The sequence below is a fragment of the Priapulus caudatus genome, unplaced genomic scaffold (assembly GCF_000485595.1).
Source record: "Priapulus caudatus unplaced genomic scaffold, Priapulus_caudatus-5.0.1 Scaffold73, whole genome shotgun sequence".
In the NCBI taxonomy this organism is placed as follows: Eukaryota; Metazoa; Priapulida; class Priapulimorpha; order Priapulimorphida; family Priapulidae; genus Priapulus; species Priapulus caudatus.
This window is the reverse complement of record NW_014577134.1, coordinates 417,604-440,685: the sequence shown is the minus strand read 5'-3', so window position 1 is coordinate 440,685 and position 23,082 is coordinate 417,604. Positions and strand designations below refer to the sequence as shown.

Here is a 23,082-nt window from a genome sequence, read left to right as displayed (position 1 = left end):
TGACAACCAGTCACACGGCTATCAAGATTGTCCTACCACCGATCACAAAGATAATCTTCTAACTGTCAAGTAGGCATAGGAGATAATCCTCCAAACTACTAATCACGTACTTTCAGTGCTATTCTGCCGTACAACTCCCAGCCTCCCCACGCCCTAAACGCGCCCTTGCCTTCCTCCCTCACTACCATCGGCTGCCATCAAGAATGTTAACACGTAGACCACTTCAAGCCAACTGCGGTCACGCCCAAGGTGACTTCACGTTGTTCAACGAACCCGCAGTGTTTGCACCACGGATCAGTTCATACGCGACCGACCTCAGATACCCTAATCCGATTTAAGTAGGCAAACTTGTCCACACGGAAACAACTCGACGAGAATCGCGAGCGTTTGAAGGTCGACAGAGTTTGGCAAAGGTCGTGTAATCTCAGTAAAAGTTGTGAACAATCGGCGAAGGTCGGCAGGGGTCGCGTACCTTAAACTCTCCACGTAGACGTTTGTCGCCGGGAAAGAGTAGCGGCGGACTGGCGGCCATCATTGACGACATGCTGGCCACGTTAGCCGGCATTGCGGCCATACCGGCCATCGGCGGCGAGCCCTCGTGCGGCCTCTTGTGACTGGATGCGGCCTCGCTGAGGGACGGCGACTTCTGCGACTGATGCGATTGTAGCGGCCCCATGATCGACGACGACGACGACTGCAAGAGACACGCACACGATGAACGTTTATCACAAGCAAGAGCTCTGTGTGAAGCGACCTGAGTGTAACAGTTTGACACACGTGAACATTTGGGAGCGTCACGTAAAATAAGATTAACTAGCCATTAAAGGCCGAATGTTGAGGACGTTGACGTTTGATTGCAACAAAGGTAGATAGATTGTAGAAAACGAGGTAGATTGTTACGTATGTGCAATATACCCCTTCCTAATTTCCGTTTGGAGTTCGTTTGTTTTTAAAGTGCCCTTTAGGCTACCCTTGTCGCAATTTGCCAGTTATCTGCATCATTTTCTCTGAAAAAAGGTCTGTGATAAGAACTAGGTCTAGCTGTCGCGTCAGGGCGCTGTGACCTTATCAGCTCAGCAGACACTAACCTGGGACGATGAAGACAACACAGACTTCGATGAAGAGTACACTGGTGAGCCAAGCGGCGACGGCATCGGGGATCGAGATGCCAGCGACAACGCCGACGTCGCGGCAATGGATGACGCGATCACAGACTGCGCAAGTGATGAAGACGCCAGCGACGAGGCTAGCGGAGACGCCAGAGGAGACGCCAGAGGCGACGCCAGTGGCGACTTGGTGGGTGTAAAGGCCTGGAAAGACAGCAACAAGGAAGTCTTGTGAATAGGGCGGCGGATAACTCATTTGTGCGGTCATGGCAACACGAGACTTCTCCGTGTGATGCGGAGAATCGGCCAGGTCCCGGCTCTGCAGCAATTATAACCTCATTAGTGTCCACAATAAACGCTCTGCCGCTTATTCATTGCGCTCGCAAACAAAGCCGCTTAGTAGGTGTTACACATGCAGTCGCACTACGAATGAAACAAGGGGGCTGTCAACGAGTGGAATTGCGCAAATAAAATCAATTTGTTTACACTGTACTTTATTGTTCCCGTGTAAAATAATAGCTTGGGCTCTCGGGCCAATCTACAGCAGGTTCTGCGATGTGCCGCAAACCTGCAATGACCACGTGCTGATGGCAAGCAACAACGCTAAGTGCGAGAGCGAGTCTCATATCTTGCTCTTTATATTAAAACTATAACCCTAGATACCCTCCACTCGCTATGGCCAGACTTCAATCTGAAAGTACGACAAGTGCAGTGCACTTCGATTGCTATTTCTAACTGCTAAGCAACGTATTATATACAAAATTGCCTAGCAACTACTGCAACCGAATGAGCCCCCCACCCTTTAAATATTTGAACATCTAACTACTTTACATTCTACACAATCTACGTTTATTTCAGATTCGGCGAATGAAACGCCGCGACCCTGAGCTTCTATATATATAAAGTTGTTCAGCCGAATTTGTGTGTTCGCGCATAACTAGAGAACTCCGCAGTCTAGAGGAAAACTAAATATATTTTCAGAATCAGCACGTCTGGGAGGTGGTTCTGGCTAAAACAAAATTTCAAAAAAGTTAAAAAGTTAAAAATTTATAAAAATTATATTTATCAATAGGTACAGGTTAACATTATACATCACGTACGTGTGAATCCATTGTGTATAACCATAACGGCCTAGTAGCCGAATGGATACAGCATCGTACTACTAAACCATTGATTCTGGGTTCGAATCCTACCTCGGAAAATGCTTTGTTTCTTTACTTTTTGACTGTTTAGTATGTACTTCTGCCGTATTCACCGTTAATTTCAAAATAAGAGCGGGGGGATGGGATGGGATGCGATGGGATGGCATGGCATGGCATGGAATGCGATGAGATGGCATGCGATGGGATGGGATGGGATATGGCATGGGATGGGATGGGATGCGGTGCGATGGGATGGGATGGGATGGCATGGAATGCGATAAATGGATGGATGCATCATTGCATGGATGGATGCATGGATAGATAGATAGTTCGATTTTTTTGGGTATTTTCTTTCAACCAAGCGGTCACCAACTGAGTACCGCCACATTTAAACGTTTAGTAAAAATCCAGAATAAACTATGGTAGATGATAATGATAGCGCAAACTCACGGGAACACTTCACGGAAGCCTAGGTAGCAGGGGCGTAAATCCCGGGGGGGAAAATTTGGGGGAATGCATCCCCCCCGCTACTTGAAGGAGGGGGATGCCTGTACAAATATCCCCCCTGAGATTCAAAAAAAGAGAGAAAAAAAGAATAGCCCAAAAAGTATGGTTGCAAACATACAAAAACACTGAAATTGTGAGAAATTGCAATTCTTACCTGTGTTTTAATAACATGTATTATTACTATAGTAGTACCTAACTGTGTACGCTCTCTGAAAAGTCATGAAAAGTGTTTTGAATCCTAACTTGTAGGGATGAGTCTAGGGTTGCGATAGTGTCATCAGACATGAGATATGGCCCACAGTATGCCTCAGATTGCAGGAAAATGGCTTAAATATTTCAAAAGTTTGTGGGGGGCATGCCCCCAGACACCCCTAGCACTGGCATGCCTACGGCACGCGGGCCTGCCTGCGGCAGCCAAGGTTAATTTCGCCCCCGGCTATCGCCGATCATCCCTCCCACTCCTCGGTACGGATTTACGCCCCTGCTAAGTAGGTTACATATCAAATATTATTATATTTTCTATATAATTTCATTTTATTATTTATTATTTTTGACTTTTTTATTTTAATGACTTTCATCTTTTTATTTCTTATTATTACCTCCGCCAAGGAGGTAATGTAATCGGTCTCGTGTGTGTGTTCGTGTGTGTGTGTGTGTCCAGTCAGCGAGCGGCGAGTCAGCAGCAGGCGAGGAAGTCACCAGCAACCACCAGCGAGCGGCGAGTCAGCAGCAGGCAAGTCAGTCAGGCAGCAGCCAGCAGCGAGCGGCGAGCCAGCTCGTAACACATACATGTTACATGCTGGCGGAGGTATGCACTCTCCGTGAGTGCCCTCTGTCTAGTTTTCTACTGTTGGGATGAGATGGGATGGGATGGCATGGATGGCATGCGATGGATGAGATGGGATGGGATAGCATGGCATAGGATGCATGGGATAGGATGGGATGGGATGGGATGCGGTGCGATGGGATGGGATGGGATGGCATGGCATGGCCTGGGATGCGATGAGATGGCATGCGATGGGATGGGATGGGATATGGCATGGGATGGAATGGGATGCGGTGCGATGGGATGGGATGGGATGACATGTAATGCAATGGATGCATGGATGGATGCATGGATAGATAGATAGTTCGATTTTTTTTGGGTATTTTCCTTTCAACCAAGCGGTCACCAACTGAGTAACGCCACTGATTTTCCCCGGGCAACGCGGGTATCCGCTAGTTCTAGATATTTCTTCATATGCTGCCGTGATTTTCGAAGCGCGAAGATGCTCGAACAGTTATGAATCAGCTGTCTGCATACGTGGGACTTCTGCTAAGTGACTGTTGGAAAATCCTTGCAACAACTTCACTGCCATCCACATACATACTGGCATTTTTAGAAGCACATGTCGTTTATAGAATGCCTAATTCCATAAATCAATTGAATAGATACAAACGCGAAGCTTGTTAATGGCCTCATAATGTCAAAAATCAAAGACGACTGAATAGTCTACATGTTGATTTGACGTACTAAATAAAGGCCACAGATGCAGAGAAACGTAAAAAATGATCATCGAATAAAACTGCTTTTAGAAACGTGCGTTAGCGGTACATTCGATCTGTACTATACAGATATCACCTCTCGTAGCAGACAACCATTTAGACAAATGTTCGTAGTGTATAACCGTGATAGCTGACAGTCCCGCGCTGCAGTCGTGTGTCCATTTTTAACACATACTGGATGCCGATGATTTTGACAAGTTTAGTGAATATTTGATAAAATAGTAATTGAGTTCACATTAGCACAAATTCAATAAAATAAATAAAATAATTTCAATAAATGTCAATTTCAAGTTTACAAATCAAAAAGTAAACGAATAAAAAAGAAAAGAAAAGAAAAAAAGTGTATTGTTAGAAGGTGTTCAACAATAAACAGTGTATTGTTGAAAGCTGCCACAGGTACCCTACTACAATACACAGTGTATTGTTAGAAGGTGTTCAAACATACACAGTGTATTGTTAGGTGTTCAACAATACACAGTGTATTGTTGAAAGCTTGCTAACAATACACAGTGTATTGTCAAATGTCTAAACATACAACACACTGTGTATTGTTAGTTACCAGGATTATCTGCAATGTAACCATTAGACTAAAATATACTTACTATTGACACACATCCGCAGTTTTATAGCGACACGTGTTCTCAATGTTTTAGTAGTGGCACCCTATAATACAGGATCGGCAGGAAACCCAGTAGACGCGCAGTAGACGCGCAGTAGACGAGGCAAAACACAGACTAACAAATGGGAAGACAAACATGAAAACATTCAGGGACTGATCACGCAGAAATGCTATCATTCATTTGGTAGCGGGAAGAAACACGCAGCTAACAATCAAATATGTAGAATAATGTTACCTTCAAGTATCCGAGTTATTATTATAAATAGGTCTTGTCAAAAGCGTGTCAGGTACAAAATGAAAACTACATATCAAACTATTCTTAGTGTTCCTATCTTTCATAGTCAAATTACTGCATCATCCTCGAAATTTTCATCATACTTTTCGAAATACGTTAATACAAAGGCAGCACAGGCATACTTCCTAAAACAAAAAGTTCAGAGCCGTATATGAAAAAAAGCTAATAATGAGTGTTATTTTTTTGCTACCATACTTATTGTTTATGTTAAAACTTCAAACGAATTTAGTTTTAGTCGAAGCTTCTTCGCCAGCCTAGGGCATGTAGAAATGTTAAAATAGTGAAACGCTTTATTGCCACGTACATGCAGCTTCGAAAAATCGTACAGCAACGTGAATATCTGAACCATTTTATCGCTTCGACTTCTCATAGAAAATAACTTGCTAATAAATCAGAAATGGTAAACACGGGGGGGGGGGATGATATTCTGACATTATTCTGTGCATGGCATGCACTGTAAAATGTGAAAACAACATTTATCAATACTATACAATCGCGAAACTTTGACGGAAGAATGCTAGCCATGTGCTTTGCCCGATCAATGTTCGATGTTGTTTGTTAAAAAAAAAAATCGCAAACACATTACAAATTTAAATGAAAACGTTATAAAGAGTTTCCTAACTGCGTAATATGCCCATGTCCGCTAAACCTTCCGTAGCAGATCAGCTACAGCGACCTATATACGGCCCTGACCCAAGCAATCGCAGGAAGACCAACAGATCACGTTGTCGATGACAGCCCATCGATTACACAACTTTGAAAATTAAAACAATCGCTTCACGTTATTGCGTAGACCTTTCTTTTGAAATTCGAAATTATTTAAGTGATGCTGCACGGTTTCTAGTGAGTGTATTGCAGTAAGTGTAGGCACAATATTGTGAGTGGTAGCAGAGCTGTGTGTAGGAAGGAATTTGAAAGCTACCGCACCACGGCAAGCTAGAGAGCTGCCATGATTCAGGCAGCACCTGATAAACAGGGCGAAGCCCGCTAAAAAGTGCGAAGCGCAAAATTTTTGTCTGCCGAGAAATCCCGAATAAAATCGGACCCCGGCAAACGGAAAATAACACCACAAAAAGTTCGAGCCTGCCTCTTGGTGCCTTTCATTTATCCTTGATAATTTGTAGACCCCGTGATACAGCTAGTAGCATCCAACAGCTGCCGGATGGTTATCTGACACATGGGTATGTGAGTTTTTTTTATCATCCTACCGGGACAGACACACAAAGTAGATGCATTAGAAAAAAAGGAAAAGTTTGATAAACATTTATTGACACGCAGTTGGCAAGGCTAGGGTCCAACCAAGATCACCCCCGTAATCACGCAAGGGGGGATATTTTAAAATGTAACGGCAATTATTCCGCCGGAATACGCTGTTAATTGCACTAGCACGCACAGCAAGCATATGCTCATCCTAAGGTGACTTTCCCTCTATGAATACGCACATTACACGCGTGCGCAACGGAATCCGGCAATATAGCTTCAATTTTGTACCGAGAGATGGCGCCTCATGCTGTACCGACGCGCGCTCAAAATCTTTGATGACAAGATTATGCATCGAATCGTTACAACACGCTGGCCACGGTGTACGCGTATTGTAAAATGTAGATAACAATGAAGCTTTTCACACGATGCAGCCCTGCTACAGATATTACACAATATATATATATTACGCAAGCTATACAGTCATTCGTTTGAAGTTGGAACGAGTTTTAAGTACTATACGATAATCCACAAATTTACGTTTCAAGGTCGATTAATTATGCCTGCCAACTATAACACTCATCCGTTACGTATAGGTATTTATCTACTCATCATATTATATTAACTGCACGATAGCAATGTCAAGATACACGAAGCCCTCAACTCACTATATCTAATTAATTATCAGCGCCACTCTTCCAGGTTTGCCCAGCGCAGCTTTAGTGAGTGATCCTCCCTCCCTCCACTCCCCTTCACTCCCAACCTACGTTCGCGTACACGCACTGGTCACTGAGGTTATTTGCCCTAGATATCATTGGGTAGCAGCAACCGTTGGCGGATGAAGTTAACAACAAATGAATTGCTTGGCATCTGTCACTGCCTGCATGCGCCAATTTATCAAACGTTTGCTGGCAGTTTTCTTGCGAACGCTCAGACTAAATATTTTGTCTTCGATCTTCATGATTAAATAATTACCGGAGACTCCGTGTTACATAATGAGCTATTAAGAGAGACGTATTGGGTAGAGAAAATCGCGGGGCCCCTCTAAAGAAAAATAATGCAAGAAAAACATTCGATCCGGAGGTATGAAGTAACGTCCCAGTGCACGCGCGCCACGTTAGGCGACACGAGGCATGAAATAGCCGCATCGCACAAACTCATAGCATCGAAAAACGTCGTAAAACAGAACCCTATACGAACAATAATTATATAAAATTGAGTGCTGTCTGAACGCAGAGCTATGATGGTAACGGCGGCGGCGGCGGCGGCGGCGGCGGTAGCGGTAAGGGTGGTTAGGATTGTGATGGTGGTGTTGGTTGGGATGGTGGTGAGGGTTGTGATGATGGTGGTGGTGAGGGTTGTGATGGGGGTTGCATCTATGGGTTTGATGGTGACGGTAGTATTAGTGATGACAGTGGTTATGATAATGGTGATAATAATGAATGGTGGTATTGCTCATGGTAGTAGGTATCATAGTAAACGTTGGCAGCATAGTGATAAGAATAATATGGGACATTTTCTCGCATTTTTTTATGCAGCCAAGTACCGTAATTTAAAACCTATAGGTCAGTGGCTGAAATATGCTGTTAGGCTATCAAAAACATGAACGCATATATAATTTCAGTGTCAATGTCCCTTTCATTAGCACTTTGTAATGTAACAGACCTAGTACATAGGGTCGGGCCTCTAAACGGAACCATATACCATCCCCTGTCTCTAAGACGGCCAACCTTCAAACATCACCCAACCCATTTCAAAACTGGATTCTTTTCATGACTATGCAAATGACGGTTTTAGACTGCCACCTGAACCGCTCGTTTAGAAAGGGCTGGATGCGCTAGACTGGCCACAGCGTTGCACGTTGTTTCGTTTTTGTTTGCTTTTTCCTCTCTGACCATTGAGACTGGCAGGCATCTGTCAAAGAAGATTTGATTTATTATAATGATATGCACAATGTTTAAATTAGACGGAGTAGCTTAGCATGGAATTAAGTATTCAATAATGAAGGGGTGGGTAGTTGAAACACAGAGTAAACGCAACTGTAGTTTCCAGTAATATTTTAAGACATGGTTAATAAAAATTCAATGCAATGTGAGAATGGTGCACGTTTCAAAACCCCTAACCGAAGTCTAGTATATTGTTCCACAAGAACCGAGATGTAAAAAATTATACTAATATACAAATAATTAATGTTTTAAAAATCAATGCTAACCGCACTAATTGTTTCGCGTATACCTCATACAAACGTCCTGAATCTATAAAATACTTGACATTCTAGAGTAACAAAGAAAAAGAAGATTTACCAAGCAACTGCACAAAATTAGTGTTTTTTGCAAGAACATGATCGAGAGATGCTCCGGCACGAAAGCTTCAAACACCTACTTGCAGGCACACGAAAGTAATCACGAATATGTCATCACAGAGAAAATAACGATTCCGTGTCAACGAGCCCCGTATTTTCAAACTGTCCAAATAACATATTCGCACGAAAGAAATCGGCATCGAACCGAATATTTTGCAAAACAGTGGCATCATCACACATTGATCATGCACGCACAATTATAGCGGCGATTCAAATGCTTATTGCTCTTATCCCGCCCGTCTCATCTGGACAAACCTAAACAGAAAGAAATATTCCATATTTCTCGACGATGACCCAGGTTTGAAAGCCCGCGCACTCGCACGCGCACGCGGGCACGCATGCACGCACGCGCTCTTGCACACCTCAGTAATCTGCCATGGACGCATATGCGCTGTATAATGAGGCACCATTGATGACTGGCCGGGTTTTGGCGCGCACAAACTCTTTGTTTGCGTTTTTGGATATTAATGAAAGGGAGCTATTGTGGGCCGCTTCATAATAATGTTGGGAAATCTGGTTTCAGGTTTACCGGTCAGCGCGGGCAAGCGCTTGGGGAGACGTGATTTAGATTTAGGGATTTTTTTTCTGCAACAGAAATGAAAGAGGTTTAGTTGGCCTTGAGCACGATCTTGACAGGTTTTGGGTGTTAGTGGCTATATAATGACTGCGATGCATTTTAGGCATGCACTGAAGTCGTGGATATATCCATTCGCAGACCTGCAGAATACCGAAATAGAAAGACGAAAAGGAAATATAAGTGTGACTAAGCGAATAAAGTAAAGCTAATAATATTATACGTTTTGATATTTTATAACATAAAAAACTCATTACATATTCTTGACTTCGCGTTCTCGCTTTCTTTCGCATCACATTCTCCCCTCCTTCTCTTCCCACACACTTTATCTCTCAATCACTTTCCTTATCTTTCGCACCTCGCGACCATCCGTTTCTTTTACTCCGGCCATTTCCAGCTCTCTCTCTCTTTCTCTTTCTCTCTCGTTCGCTTTTTTTCTCTATCGCGCTCTCTCTCACCCTCTCCCTCAATTTTTCTATATCTTATTCTTTCGTTTCCTCCCCCTCTCTCTCCACATAACTTTCCTGTTACCGTGAGGGTGGGCCATCAAGGAAAATCACCATACCTAACAATTAATCTGATAAGAAGCGTTTCGACTTAACTCATTTGCAACTATTGAGATCGTCATTAAAGTGACTGTAGTAGCTAATCAAATACAATGAAACAGCATATCTAAAATTGTTAAATTGACGCTAAATTTATGCTTATACCATCTCCTCGGAAATGGTTAATGTAACGTTTTCTGCTCGTCAAATAAGTGTTTCGGATATCCGAAAGTAAACTAGAAGACGGACAGCAGTTACGATTCTAGACGGATTCATCTGTCATGCATGGCAAAAATCATATTTGCACAGTCCATGCGAACAGGGTGAGCTGACGAACTACGACCTAGTCTAGGTAACGCGGGCTGCTACTGGACATAGAAATATCATAGAGTGAATACAATGTCTTCGTGTACTTTAATTTGACGTTGACAGGCTAGAGATAGCGGATATCGCGATCACATCGACTTGGTAGGCAGTCCATATTCCTTTAATTTGATTTTATGTAAAAGCAGCTTCAAAAGTGTATTTATTATACTGTATTGAGAAGAAACAGCAGGTAGGATGTACTCGATCTGTTACTTACACCCGTGTAAGATTGCCTCCCATGACCGTCTTCAGACATATTGCCTTGTAGCCCGGTTGAGGCATTTCCCTGAAAATTAAAACAGTATATTGTAACAGTGAACATAAAGGCAAAGAACACTAAAATATACATATTACATAATTAAGAGTGCTACTCTGCTACCGCGTATCCGTGTTACTGATTATCCAACGAGTCACAAAAGTAGCATGTAATTAATTATAATTGCACGGATCTCAAGCTGTTTACAGATACCATTGTTTATAATATCCTATGTAGGTGAGATGAGCTGATCTATAGAGCTAGTACGCTTTTCTCTAAAAAAACATGACCAACGATGACGTAACACACATAAGAGAGACGTCGATAACTGACCGTTATAGCAGAACACGTACAGCTAGTGCACGAGGACAATTAAAACCACCTGGCGAACATTCAAATGTGTAACAGAGCGTACACTTGCTAACGATAACTCACACAGAACCGCAAATCTTATGGACTTGCACTGAGGCTTCCTTTTACGCTGCGTATAGAAAGACACCGCTCAACCCACAAGAAATGTATGCAGATCGACTAGTATATAAATCTAACTAGTATATTGTGTCTATGGCTCAACAACTAGTCGTTTCACTGAGAACATGGCAGCACGAGCGCCACCACTGACGACACATCGAGGCGCGTTAAAGTCGCCGAGTGATCAATTTAATTTCGTCTACTTTCGCAGATCTGCAACCTGCGCCCTCACTCGCCTCTCGGATTCTCAATGTCAAAGATTTTCACGCTCATAATTACGATTCATAAATGTGAATTCATCGATATCGCGTCGATTTTCCAACTTTCAAACAGCGCGATTTATTGATAGAATTTCGTTTTCATTGCAAGTGGTCGTTTTTTTCCTACAGTTCTCGGGACAACCTGCTCTCCCGCGGTTGCTGCGTTAACTGACGCGTGACCCGTTCTAGAATTTAACTGTCGCAGCTGCACGTATCTCTGTAAACAGGCGGGCTCCGCCATCATGTTTTATACCAATAATGTCGCCGCACGCTGAATGCAGGATGTGACTAGCATTGATAACCTATTTCATTCAAACCTTTGTTGAACACTTACGCTCTTTGCCAAGTGGCCAAGCGTGGCTACCGTTCATTATCTAATTCGTTGTTGAAGTCAGGTGACATGTCGGTACCAATAGGAGGACATAGGAGCCTATATATTGTATAATATAAATAATGTCTGTTGTGGATATCCAAATCTTTTGCAATCGCTTATTGGAGTAACGGGGAAATTGTCATGTTTCATGAATATCGTTAACGAATGGTTGGATTCGGCAGAACTCATGCAAGCAGCATGTCTTTAGAATCACAGAATACAATCATACATCCTTTAACGAATGAAATGCTTTCATGAGGCTCGTCTGCTAAGCGAAACGTCCGTTAAATGAGGTCATTATAACATGGCGCCCATGCAGCGCTTGTCTAGGTAGGACAAGGGATTCAGGGGGGTCGCACACGAGGGTTGTCAACGCGTTAACGCTGTTTAACAGGAGATGATAGATGTTTAATTACAAAGATGGCGCGGCAGGCATCACCGTTAGCATTTTTCAACTGCAGTTGCTTTATATTAGAAAAATAAAGTCGTTGAAAAAATAACCATTTACCCCTCGTTCAAGAAAAACAAAAAATTTGTCGTGAGAAACATACAAATGAGAAGCATGAAATACAGTCGAAAACACACGAATATACCTGTTACGCGACCCGTTGACATGTAAAAAAACGTAATTAGTCACATTCACCCCACACATACACCACCCCACCTGTTAACATGGGTTGTAGAGATTGTCACATTCACTACAAACACGTGCCACCAACTGGTAACACATGTAACGTAGTCAGTCCCATGCAGTCACACATGTGATACCAGCTGCACACATACGATATTTCCCTGGACGCATGTGATATCACCCGTACACAGATATGATTACCACCTGTATGTAAGATACCACCTGTACACATATGCCTTCAAACGTATGATGTTCCTACACAACTAACACAAGTGACCCAACGTGTAGAAATATTATACTTCTACATATGTGACACAACATGTTGACATATCATGATACGCCTACACTCGCGAAACCACGTTTCCAGATATGGTACCCTTATACTTCTGACACAACATGAAGCCATATCATGATACCCCTACACACGAGAAACCACGTTTCCAGATATGGTATCCTTATACTTCTGACACAACATGAAGACATATAATCAGGAGTAGATAATAGAAGATCTTCTATTATCTACTCCTGATATAATGATACTCCTGCACACGAGAAACCAACATTATACAGATGATACCCCCTACAAATCTGACACGACACGTAGAAATACAACACCCCTACACACAAATACCACCCTTAGAGATACGGTACCCCTGCACATTTGACACCACATGCAGACATGTCATGATATCCCCGTGCTACCACCTTTATACATGACACATAAGTCCAGTCACTATAGGTCGTGATAGAGCCTGTACACACATGCTACACATACACATGTGATATGTGATACCAAGTTACCAACTGTTAACATGTTACGCATATTCAGTCACGCCGCCGACAGTAATGACAAAATGTATTAAATCGTGAATTCGTTGCATTTCATCGCGTGTATCACATATCCAAGGGTCCTCTGCGGTGGGTACGCCTGTCAGCCAATAAAGCATTTGGCAAAATAGCCAGGTAAAATATTTGTTTATTTTACAATGGCTTTGTGAGACTCCATGATGTACTCAATCGGGTGTTGCCATTGGCTGGGTTATTGAGTAAACTTTCTAAAATTCGTTGTCATGACAACTCAAGTTTTTACAGCATTTCGAATGTAAAAATGAATGAAGATTTAATTCTACCAAGGCCAGACCTAGACAGCTATAAAAACCTGTCTGTTGAAGAGACTAATGTCAAGCAGCGCATGCTGTGGCACAAAAATCAATTTTCGTCTGCAAAAATGTCTCTATGGCTTGAACCTTTTCAAGTGGTGAAGGCAAGTTAAAATTCAATTTGCTAGTACAAAATAACACTCGCGATTTCACTTCACCTGGAAAAAGTTGTTCGTTGTAATTTTAGAAATGTATATTAAACGGGAAGACACAGATATGACAATAAAGATTTGATAACTCCGTATAGGGGCAAACGTCATGTCACTCTTCATAAGAAATTAATTAGCTTTTCCCTTTGAAATCACCTGACGAGTAGATACGATTGAATTATGAAATTAAGCTTAGATAAAGATTTATAGCTACGGAAGATACGACATATGACTATATAGTAAATTGCATGCGCTGGTAAACGTCATATCATCACAGATCTATAGATAGTACTTTATACAGACGCGTTATCAACGCGCTTACCACAAATCAACGATAACTATACATGTATACTTTATGTATGTCTGGTCTTTGAACAGACCAGTCTAGACTGAATACAGACAGACGTTGTGAAGAACTGCCACTCAGGTCCACATGTTCACTTGTACCTACACGCGGCGATAAATTCCTACCTAACGCTAGCAGTTTGTCTGCGGTTCTAATGGAGGGAACAAACAACACGTGAACATTTACGGTGAGGCTGATGATGGAAACGTGCGCAGGGAACGCTGCTGCTGCTGCTGCTGCTGCTGCTGCTGCTGCTGACACATCCCCTGCTGCTCACACATATCTACACCTTATCCAGGAAACGCGCACAATGATCTATATACAGCAGAAGTAGATCTGATACACAGTCAGCCCTGTGTTAGCGGCCACCTATACAGAACGGCCAACTGCCCATAAACACCACTTTTGCAGTTTTCATCGGGACAGTTATACAGTAAAATCAGGATCAATCCATGAACAACGCTCAACAATAAAGATGTTTTTATCATTTTATTTGATCGGCTGTTACATACATACATACATATATATATATATATATATATATATATATATATATACGCCTAGGGAGAGCCCGAAACGGGCATTACACAGAATAATAATGTAGTACAAATATCTATCGCTATAAAGTTCATAGATCATCTTTTGTTCAAATTCTTCAAGAATTCTAAGTCTTCGTTCACTTTTTCTTTCATACTGTTTGATTCTCTTTATGTTGAAGCATTCACAAGTTGTATGCACAATACCTCTCCACTCCTGTCTGTTGTCTACAACATTCCACCACTGATCAAGAACATTACCACACCTCAGAGCACCTTTGCAGGTATCCTTATATCTCAATTTAGGGCAACCAACAGATCGGGATCCATTTGCTAGCTCGCTGTATAGGAGTGCCTTTGCTGGTCTGTCATTATCCATTCTACAGACGTGGCCAAACCAACGCAGCCAACAAACAACACCCACTCTGTTCAGGACCTCCTCGTTACTGATGTAATGATCCCATTTAATATGCATGATTAAGCGCAGGTGACGTTGTTGTATTGTTCTCAGTTGTCGAACTTGATAATGGTACAGAGTCCAGGTTTCACTGCCGTACATCAGAAGTGGCATAAGACACTGGTTGTAGACTTTAACTTTAGTGTTTATTGTAAGGTCACGTTAGTTGAACTCTTTGACGTAGTCGACCAAATGCACATGATGTTGCTTGGATACGAGCTGCAAGTTCCTCTTTCATAGAGTAGTCATTTGTTACCTAGCTGCCAAGGTATTTGAAGCGGGTGACGTTCACCAACTTGGTGTCAGCTATGAAGAACTCAGCTTCAGTACCAATGCACATGGTCTCTGTCTTTGCAGTGTTAATACGTAGTCCCATCTTCTTAGCAAGGTCGTTGTAAGCTGTGAGTAACAACTGTAGCCCTGCTGAAGTGCCACTGAATATGGCTATATCGTCTGCATATTGAGCCTCTCTGATGTACTCGGTAAAAACTTTGGTCTTTGAGTTCAGTCTTCGAAGATCAAATAGATCACCATCATAGCGAAATCTGACCTTTACACTGCAGGTGTGCTTGATTTCCTTATAAGCAGGACAAAGTAAAACTGCTGCGTAGATGCCATAGAGTGTTGGTGCTAGCTTACAACCCTGCTTGACACCACGGTTGTACTCAAAGGCCTGTGTGAGTTCACCATCTACAATGAGTCTGGCATGTACGTTCGTATATAGCTCCTTTATGATTCTTATGAACTTTACAGGGCAGCCCAGCTTACTCAAGATGATAAAGAGTAGCTCACGATTGACGGTGTCAAACGCTTTAGTAAAGTCCACAAAAGCTATATAAAACAACTGAGCCTCTCGTTTTCTCCATTACTTGTCGAAGGATGAAGATTCCATCCACAGTACTTCTGCCCCTGCGGTACCCTGACTGAGATTGTGGGTATATCGTCTCTGCAAGGTGATGTAGTCTCTGCAAGATGACGTCTGCTAGGGCTTTACCAACTACGCCTAGAAGTGATATACCTCTATAATTGCCGCACTGACTTCTGTCCCCTTTCTTGAACAGGATGGTGATGTTAGGATCAATCAAGTCAGAGGAAATGTCCTCTTTTGTCCAGAAGATGTGAAAGAGTACAAGTAGGAAAGCTCTCAAACGAGCGCCGCCATGCACAAAAACACAGGGAGTATTCCATCAGGGCCCGGACTTTTTCCTAAAGTGGTGTTTTTGAGAGATTTATCTAGCTCTTCTACTGAGATTGGATCATCGAAGGACGCAATAATTGGATGTTCCTCTATGTCATCCAAGATGCTTAAATCAACATCAGTTGGTTGATTCAGAAGATCACTGAAATGCTCTACCCATCTGTCTTTGATGCTATCTGGTGAAGTCAAGAGCTCGCCATCTTTTGATCTAACAAGATGGGAGCTTTTAGTTCTTGAACCGTAGACAGCATTGAGAGTGGCATAAAATTCTCTATGGTTATTTTATCTGTGAAAAAATCTCTGCTTCTTCAGCTTTTCGCTGGAACCAGTCATTCTTTAGCTTTCTGATACGCTCTCTAAGAGCATTCCTGTTCAGTTTCTTGTTTTGAAGCAGCTCTCTGATTTCTCCATCCTGCTCATCAAACCAGTCATTCTGTTTCTTTTCCTTCTTTCCAAATACGTTTTTGGCTGCATTTTGAAGCACTTCTTTGAGTTCTTCCCAATGTTCTTTGCAATCAAACAATTTTTCATTCAAGAACTGTTCCAGCATTTCTTTTCTTTCATTGTTGAGGCCAGTGTCAAGCTTTTTGAGAGGCTTTGTGGCCTTCTTCTTTGGTTTTATGGAGAAATAACTCTTACAAACAATCAACTTGTGATCAGTGAAGCAGTCTGCTGTTTGATTGACTTTGGTTACTATGACGTGTTGCTTTGCAGCTTGATTTGCTAGTACATGGTCAATCTGATGCCAGTGCTTTGACCGCAAGTGCTGCCATGTGTTCTTCGGGCTGTCTTTAAGTTGAAACATTGTACCCATGATTGCAAGCTGAAATCTGGTACAGAACTCTAATAGCATTAGTCCATTTGAATTCATATTACCAACGCCGTGTTTACTAATGACAGATGGCCACGATTTCCAGTCTATGCCAACACGAGCATTAAGATCACCTAGAACTATGATGCTGTCATCTTTAGCTGCTGTAATGCAAGTGCCAAGCCGTTCGCAAAACTGTTCTTTGTCTTTATGTGTTCTTTGCATAATTGGTGCATATACGCTAAGTATAAGGTGTTCGCCACTCTTCAACTGTATATGCGCACTGACATAAGCCTGTCATTGATTGGTATCGGATTGATACCTTGAGGAGCTAGTTTGTTGGAGATGGCAAAACCAACACCTGCTGCTTTCTCTTTTCCTCCACTCCAGTAGATTGTGTGACATCGTTCAACGATATTGCCTGAGCCGGGCCGCACTTCACTGAGCGCACAGATATCAATACATGTTTTCTCTAATTCTCTGCAGATGATAGCTGTTACACGTTCTGGTCTGATTGAATTATTACTATCATTAGAGGTACGTATATTCCAAGCGCCAAGGGTGAGAGGATGTCTTCTGGTGGTTTTAACGTTGTGGATTGTAGGTTGGTCGTCGGTTACCCTGGACGCGGTCGCATTATACGGTCTTCGCCCACTTGCCACCACTGCCGTATGTTGTGGCGCATCGGTTACCCCGAATGCGGCAACCACATCTCCTCTGAACTGTACTGTCATTATTAAACTTCGAGGCTACGCCTACGATGACGACGCTACATGGCGCAGGATAGCGTCCCTTGGCAAGAAGTCCTGTTGATCGACGGCACAACTTAGCTGAGACGGCCGCAGAGAAATCTTGTTGCTTGATTGCCAGAACCGCTGCCGAGTTGACAAGAACAGAACTGCCGGTTGCCAGAGCTGTCGTGGTATTGACTGCACAGAACTGCCGTTTGCCGGGACTGTTGCCGAGTTGACATCACAGAACCGCCTAAGGTTACTACAATACAGGCTTGACTGTAATGGTCAGTGTTGCTCGTGCTCCATGGTGAAACAGAATTATCACTATATAGATCTTAGGTGACATTGGGCTTTCAGTCTCCCAACTGACTGCCCATCAGACTATACCTGCCTGGATATGCCTGCCTGTCTGCCTGACTATGTGAATTAGTTTGTGTCTGCCTGTTCGTCCGACACTGTCTGTCAGACTGTGTTTACCTGCTTGCCTACCCACTAGTTTCATGCTTACCTGCCTACCCACTAGTTTCATGCTTACCTGCCTGCAAGCCTGGCTGCAAGCTTACGTGTCTGCCTGCCTGCCTGACCGCCTGCCTGCTTGGCTACCTGTTGTTGCCAGTCTGCCTGTGTGTGCAACTGAACATATCTACCTGTGCTACTGCGACTGCTACCTACCTGCCAGCGGCGTGCCTGCTTGTTTTACTTGCAACCGTATTATCCATTCTCTTTGTCTCTCAGTTAAAGTAAAAACATTTGCAAGCATGTCTGTGAGTTACAGACGAACGTCTGCGTCTATAAGCCAGTCACTGATTCTGCGTGTAAAACTCTATCAATTCAGCTCCATTGAATATTGCGGTGGGTTGGTGACAGGATAACGAAAAGAACTAGTGCTTGGTAAAAATGGATAAAATGCACTATTCGCCATTAGCTGATTATTTCTGCGGCCGCGGACTCGTGTAGTTCAGTGATGTTAGCACGACTAGGCAATCGTTAGTATTTCGTTGGTTTCACGCAGATATGCTTGCATTTTCGGCAAGCATAAGACTGTGATCCGCATTAGTAGGCAGGTAGTGGGGAGTGTCTAGACAGACGCCTCAGAGGCAGTGAAACCGCATCTCTTACGCGGCGCCGCGTCGTATAACGAGTCGACGCCGATTTTCCACTACTGCGACAGGAGTAACAATACAAACAACGTCATTGCGATCTAGTCCGGCAGAATAGGGCATATGGTTTGCATGGAGGTATATAGTTTTTCTTACGTTCGTTTTCTTATGTTCTTGCACCAAATAAGGCATTTCTAACAACTGGCAGTTGCTCAGTGGTGGGGAATTTTATTTAATGTAGATTTATCCAAAACCGCATCATAAACAATTGAATTTGGATTAAATAAAGCCTAGTGTCCAATAATGAGATGCCAATGCATGTAAAAATTATATTATACCATCATTTACAGATGCATTTGAAATTTTGAAATAGTTATAGACTAATACAAGCATAAACGAATAAACGTCTGTGATTAGGCATAAAAATTGGTTTACCGTTAAACCTTCCCCTATGTTAAACACGCAAAATCCACGAAAATTAGTTTTATAGGTTACCTACAATTTACATTTTCTGGTACAATTTCAAAACAAAATCAGTCTTAATCGTCCTCCTCCTCCTCTTCCTCGTCATCAAAGGCTTCGTGTTGGACGACTCTAGTTTGTTCATTACAACATGCAGCACTGCCCTGACAATTGCAAAACATTGTACACGCCAGTCTACCAATGTTACAACCACAGCCCTTGGACTTGCATGGACTCTCCGAAGAACAAGAACACTTGATGAGCTTGCGTATGTAATCTGGTGCTGGGAAAGTCGTAACAGGGAGAGCGACAGCTATAGGCTGTAGGGACTTAGTTTCCTCATCCCTTACCCAGCCATATTCCGTGGGATCAAGGTCTGGATGCTCTTGTAGGGCATGTCTCCAGATGCAGCACTGATAGTGTGCTTTTTTGACATTTTCTTTGAATGAAGCGGTGGGTGGCAGAGGGCACAGCTTCGGTGTAGCTGTTGCTCCTTTTCTACCTGTCTTTGTTTTCCAAGCTTGAATTCTTGACTTAGGCATGGATGTTGCATCATGCATGTTGTAGCATGCTGAGAAAAAAGCTGTGGACTGGAGCAACCCATCATCAAAGTCATCAGTCTGATTCCCAAGGAGGCTCAAGCTGCATTTTCCTCCTCGAAGCGTTTTCAACATCTTGCCCTTTCCGATCCCGTGGCACATGGGAACAGTGTCGCAACCTGTCAGGGCATGGGCTGGTAACATGTCGGGAATGATGCTGGAATACTTTATCACTGTAGCACTAATATCCACAACAGCTCTGCCTTTCCTTGGTGACTGCATTATCATAGGGATGTTAAGCCCTCTATCGAGGTAATGGTACAGCAACAGAACGTACATATCTGTGTCATGTGCCTCAACAATGACTTTCTTCTTCTCTTCTTGTGCTGCATATATCGCCTGTGCTGTGACGACTGTGTTTGCTTTTTCATGGTCTGTCTTGAGGTCTGTTCTCTGAATTACTAAGCCGTATGGAGAAATCTCTACAGGCACTTCATCTTGGCCAGTATTGACTAACGTGTGAGGATGGCCTCCCAGTACATCCATGTCACCTTTAAAGTCCTCACAAATAATACAATTCCCCATCAAACTAAACTTCGCCATGAGCATCAACAAAGCTCAAGGCCAGACGCTGTCTGTCGTCGGTCTGCACCTCGGACAGTCCTGCTTCTCCCACGGACAGCTGTACGTGGGGAGCTCAACAGTTGGAGACGCCAGGAATCTCTACATATTTGCACCAGAGAATAAAACGAAAAACATTGTTTATCAAGAGGCTTTGAAATGAAAAGTGCAACCCATTCGTACATGCTGTTATAATAACTTTTTGTCATTTACACCATATTACTATTATGTTCCAGGGGTTCTAAGTTGGGTTGTGCTGTGATATAAATGACATACGTAACAGTTTTTTTACCATGCTTATTATTTTATTAGACTGATTTGTAAATATTGATATTGTGTGCAATGTTATTCTCCATTTTTACCAATGTTCCTATTGTGTCCGATTATTAGTAGTATGAATTAGTAGCACGATTTTGCAGCGCAGCGGGTACCTGCAGCTAGTATTAAATAAAGGATGTGTAGAGTAAATTCCCCACCACTGCCAGAGTGACAGTTGGTGGATCATTGAAGTAGACTATGAAGGCAAACTTTTAGAGCAATAAAAAAAACTATATACCCAATTGCAAGGTTCAAGCAAAAAAGCCATCTTTTCTGCCGGACTAATCTGCGAAAAAGTTTCTTCTGCGCGTGCATCGCGCGATCGCTCACCATAGTCACGTGATGACACCGTCACTAGCAAATCTCTCGAGCATCTATTCGATGCAAAGCCATACGGACGCAGACATAGTAGCTGCCGCGTGCGTGCGTGCGTGCGTGCGTGCGTGCGTGCGTGCGTGCGTGCGTGCGTGTGTGAAGGTGTCTCGCAATACGTTTAAAATGAAAAGGTTCCAGCCTGTGCAACACTTCTCTGGTATCCCGTCTCATCTGGGTGATGCTAGCGAGAAGTTGATACGGCTAGCACAAGGCATTAGCGAACAACACGCACGATCAACGGTTCAACTAGAAATCCTACCTTATGGTTCGTATTCCATTCATGAATCCTCCGCACGCCGGACCGTTCAAAGAGCTGCACATGTGGAAGAAAGGAAAATATGGTTGAGACATAAGTCGACAAAACCTATCTGCCCGCGCGACGTATATAACACTTACAAGCAAACAGCTTGCTGACTGCATCCGCATTCTAAGTGGAAACAATAACAGGGTCAATAATCAAGTTCCGATCAAGTTAGCTCTGTCAAGATAGCAGCGAGCGGCCCATCATTCGGGCCAATAGCAACAGATTCGTTGCTGTCGGTTCGACCACTAAACCTAGTGAAGTATTGACTATTGACTATTTGAAGTAATCATTGCGTATCTTACGTGTGTTCCTTTCTCACGCACCGCACGCTCGGTAATTAATATTTTTGCGACTGATTATACACTAGCTCTAGTTCATTAAAATTTATGCCTGTATCACATTACAGTGCGATTAATTTCACGGCTAAGTTACACGTTTACGTCAGAAACCTTTACGAATGTCTAGCGAAAATTTACCAAAAAGCAAGAGATTCAACACAATCTATGTATGTGAGTATTCTAAACGGCCGAAGCAGTAGCACCTGACGGGCGCTAACTACCGTGTACCTAGTCTGAATAAACAAAACGAAAGTACTACACCGTAGCAAGGCCCGCTTAAATCTCACCAAATAAGATACGCCTTACAAACTCTCTAATCAAATACGTATATTCATATCGTTGAATTTATTGTCTTCTACGCGAGTAGCTTCGAGTGAAAACGTGCTTACATATAGATTTAATAAACACCACTGTGTGGTTGTCAGACGACCTATGATCTATGCCGTGCAGACGAGAGCAAGACAACATAACTTGAAACAGTTACGAGACAGCCACTAAGTACTACAACACGAAAAATCCGCATATAAACCTGATGTAAGCTTCGTTTCACGACAGCCTCGTTCAAACCGGACGAAATACGTATTCGCAATAAGTGTCGACTACAAAGTGTAGGCGGGCTATACATCCACTGAACTGCAGCGACCTTTACAAAAGACAGCCGATCGTGAAAAAATACTCGAGCATAACACAGACGATAGCCACTAACCACATATCTAGATCACTACACCCAGTAAGAGAGAAAGGTGGGCGATTACATGAATTTAAAAGAAAGAGGGGGAAATAAGAGGAAAAGAGAGATAGAGAGAGAGAGAGAGAGAGAGAGAGAGAGAGAGAGAGAGAGAGAGAGAGAGAGAGAGAGAGAGAGAGAGAGAGAGAGAGAGAGAGAGAGAGAGAGAGAGAGAGAGAGAGAGAGAGAGAGAGAGAGAGAGAGAGAGAGAGAGAGAGAGAGAGAGAGAGAGAGAATATACACAGAGAGAGAGAGAGAGATAGCAGTACGGAAAAGAGATTTACGAAGCCACGTGTTCTATGTGATTAGTACATCTGTAACAACTACAACACACAGCAGCGGAATATTGCTACGCCAGCACGCAAGGCCTGTGCATCTACCATCTACATAGCGCTAGATCTTACGAAGAGAGAGGAGTACACACGCACACACACACACACACACACACACACACACACACACACACACACACACACACACACACACACACACACACACACACACACACACACACACACACACACACACACACACACACACACACACACACACACACACACACACAACACGACACACACAACACACACACAACACACACACACACAACACACAACACACACACACGACAACGACAACGAACAGAGAGAGAGAGAGA

At 43.0% G+C, this 23,082-nt stretch overlaps 1 protein-coding gene across 2 annotated transcripts in view; it reads right to left on the bottom strand.

Annotated features, from left to right (window-relative positions):
* LOC106821443 (zinc finger protein 135-like) overlaps positions 1 to 23,082 on the bottom strand; it is a 104,834-nt gene that overhangs the window by 10,586 nt on the left and 71,166 nt on the right. For both annotated transcript variants that reach the window (XM_014826245.1, XM_014826246.1), the window contains 4 exons: positions 21,318 to 21,371; positions 10,479 to 10,547; positions 1,089 to 1,310; positions 473 to 694 (listed from right to left, as the gene is read on the bottom strand). In XM_014826245.1, coding sequence (XP_014681731.1) covers positions 473 to 694; positions 1,089 to 1,310; positions 10,479 to 10,547; positions 21,318 to 21,371 — 567 coding nt within the window. The remainder of the gene's footprint in view (positions 1 to 472; positions 695 to 1,088; positions 1,311 to 10,478; positions 10,548 to 21,317; positions 21,372 to 23,082) is intronic.